Here is a 2,500-nt window from a genome sequence, read left to right as displayed (position 1 = left end):
TATATATATATATATATATAATCTTTTTAGTCACACATATATAAATATTAAAAAATTATATACGTCTACAAAATTAAATACACGTAATATACACGCACACGTATATATATATATATATATATATATACACATTAATATATCGTTTATACATATATTTATATACGTAGAAAATATACATAAGTGCTTTACGCATAAACACTTATTAATATATATATATATATATATATATATATGTATATATATATATATATACGTATCTAATATACACTCAAATAAATTACATAAGTACATAGATATAATATTTTAGATAATCTTTTTGTATATATATATATATATATATATATATATATATATATATATATATATATACGCATAAACAATATATATATATATTAGTGTATATATTAATACAGTTTTTAGATTTATATATATATATATATATATACATATATCAGTATAAGTGTAATCATTATCAATATAATATACGCATGTATATATATCTACATATATTGAATATATTTTATATATATATATATATATACATACACGCGTAGGTTTTTTTAATTTAAAGTTATAATATTGGTTAATTGTCTCGATTTATTTAAAAAAAAAACAAAAAAAAAACGCATTCAGATTGCTGTATTCCCTCTATTATCCAAATTATTTCCCCTCCCGCAAGGCCGGCACAAATGCATAATCACATATTCATATTCTAACCCAACGCTGCCCCCCAATCTATTTATAATCACGCGCGAACGCGTCTTTGTCATACACAGATGTAACCATTATCTGTCCTAAAACGCTTTCCCTAACCTTTGTAATTTTAAATATATATACATATATATGTATATCTAAAATTAAAAAAAAAAAAAAAAAAAAAAAAAAACACCCTCTATTCCCCATCCACATACAAATATTCTTATTCGACCATTGGATGTACCTCAACACCTGGTATTTATTGGAGAGTAGTTATGGGTGCCCCTAGCCACCTTACAGTCCGCATTCTTATTCATTGGAACCGAAGAGTTTGCGTGGTGCACTTGTAAAATTTTGTACCAAAGTCCCCCCCTTTTTTTTGTCCCTTCGACTCGGAATACTTAAGTTTCCGGAAAAGAGGGCCATATTTTTTTCGCGGGGGACGCCTATTATGGACGGCGTTTTTTTCATTCACATTGGATGTATACGTTATGGCAGAGACGGAGTTACGTGTAGACGGATTTAGCAGCGAGGGAGGTCCGCCTCCCCCAGAACCACGAAGGAAGATGTCGCTGTCCCCTTGGGACACGTGTGGTATTGGAAGTGGAATAGGTATGGGGTTTGGTCTGTACCGGCCTCGGCGCCCCAGTTATCTGTATGCAACGCAGGTCAATCGCCAGCGAAGCGAGAGTTACAGGCACGCAGTCCGTAGGGACAACCCGGACGTTCTGGAGCAGTCCGACGACTTCATAGATGGAATGCTCCAACGTAAACGCAAGGAGAGTTACATGAAGGCCACCCGAAAGATCGAGGATATTGAGTTGGAGTCGTTCCAGAATCGGTTGGCGCCAGACCTGGCCCTGAAGCCGGACGACGCCCAACGGAACAGCACGTTGGTCTGTAACAATATCAAAGAGAAACGGAAGCCGAAACGCGACGTTCGGAATTCACACGTTGTCTTTCAGGAGCAGGACGAAAACGTATGCCCGAGCGAGGACGGCACGATTCCACCTGTTGTTGTGTTCACATTCAAAAAAAACCTAGTTCTTATTTGCATCAGCTTCATCTTGACGTTCTCGGCGTTTTGCGCCATACAAAACATCCAATCCTCAATCAACTCGGAAGGATATCTAGGCATCATCTGCATGAGCTGCGTCCACGGCATGATGCTCATCACCTGCCTGGCGGCGCCATCAATCATCAACAAACTCACAGCCAAATGGGCCATGGCCCTGGGGATGTTCTGCGATATCATATGGGTAGGAGCGAACTTCCATCCACTCTTCTACACTCTCGTCCCTGGTGCCTTGCTGGCTGGATTTGGCCAGGGGATCCTCTGGCGGGCCGAGGTCTCCTACATCTTAAAACTCGCGTTCGACTCCGCCCGGGTGCGCAAAGACATACTCGAGTACGAGATTTTTCGCTTTCACGGGATTTTCTTAGCCTGCTTTCAGACCACTCACATCTGGGGGAACCTGATTTCATCCTTAATTTTAAGCACCTCAACGAAACGGCAAGAGGCCATCAAGTTTGATATCGAAGCCGGCAACCAATGCGGAGTGCTCGATTCGTGTTCCCACACAGACACCCTCTATGGAAAACATTTGTTACATTCTAATAAAGACGGTAAGTGCATGCACCTTTTTATATCTACCATATTACTTACTTTTTATATATATATATATATATATATATATATATATATATATATATATATATATATATATATATATCGTTTCCGAAACGATCGTACTCTCATCTTGATTTTGTTTTATTTCTCCTTTTGAAACTGATTCATAATTTA

At 37.4% G+C, this 2,500-nt stretch overlaps 1 protein-coding gene across 1 annotated transcript in view; it reads left to right on the top strand.

Annotated features, from left to right (window-relative positions):
* The first annotated feature begins 957 nt into the window (after window positions 1–957).
* LOC145263206 (protein unc-93 homolog A-like) overlaps window positions 958–2,500 on the top strand; it is a 348,106-nt gene continuing 346,563 nt past the window's right edge. Inside the window, exon 1 of the mRNA XM_080120280.1 lies at window positions 958–2,322. Within this exon, the coding sequence (XP_079976406.1) occupies window positions 1,188–2,322 (1,135 nt within the window). The 5' untranslated portion in view covers window positions 958–1,187. The remainder of the gene's footprint in view (window positions 2,323–2,500) is intronic.

The sequence above is a fragment of the Euprymna scolopes genome, chromosome 38 (assembly GCF_053919585.1).
Source record: "Euprymna scolopes isolate OS-2025 chromosome 38, ASM5391958v1, whole genome shotgun sequence".
NCBI lineage: Eukaryota > Metazoa > Mollusca > Cephalopoda > Sepiida > Sepiolidae > Euprymna > Euprymna scolopes.
Note: the sequence above shows the minus strand (reverse complement) of the source record. Positions and strands in the feature narration are given on the sequence as shown.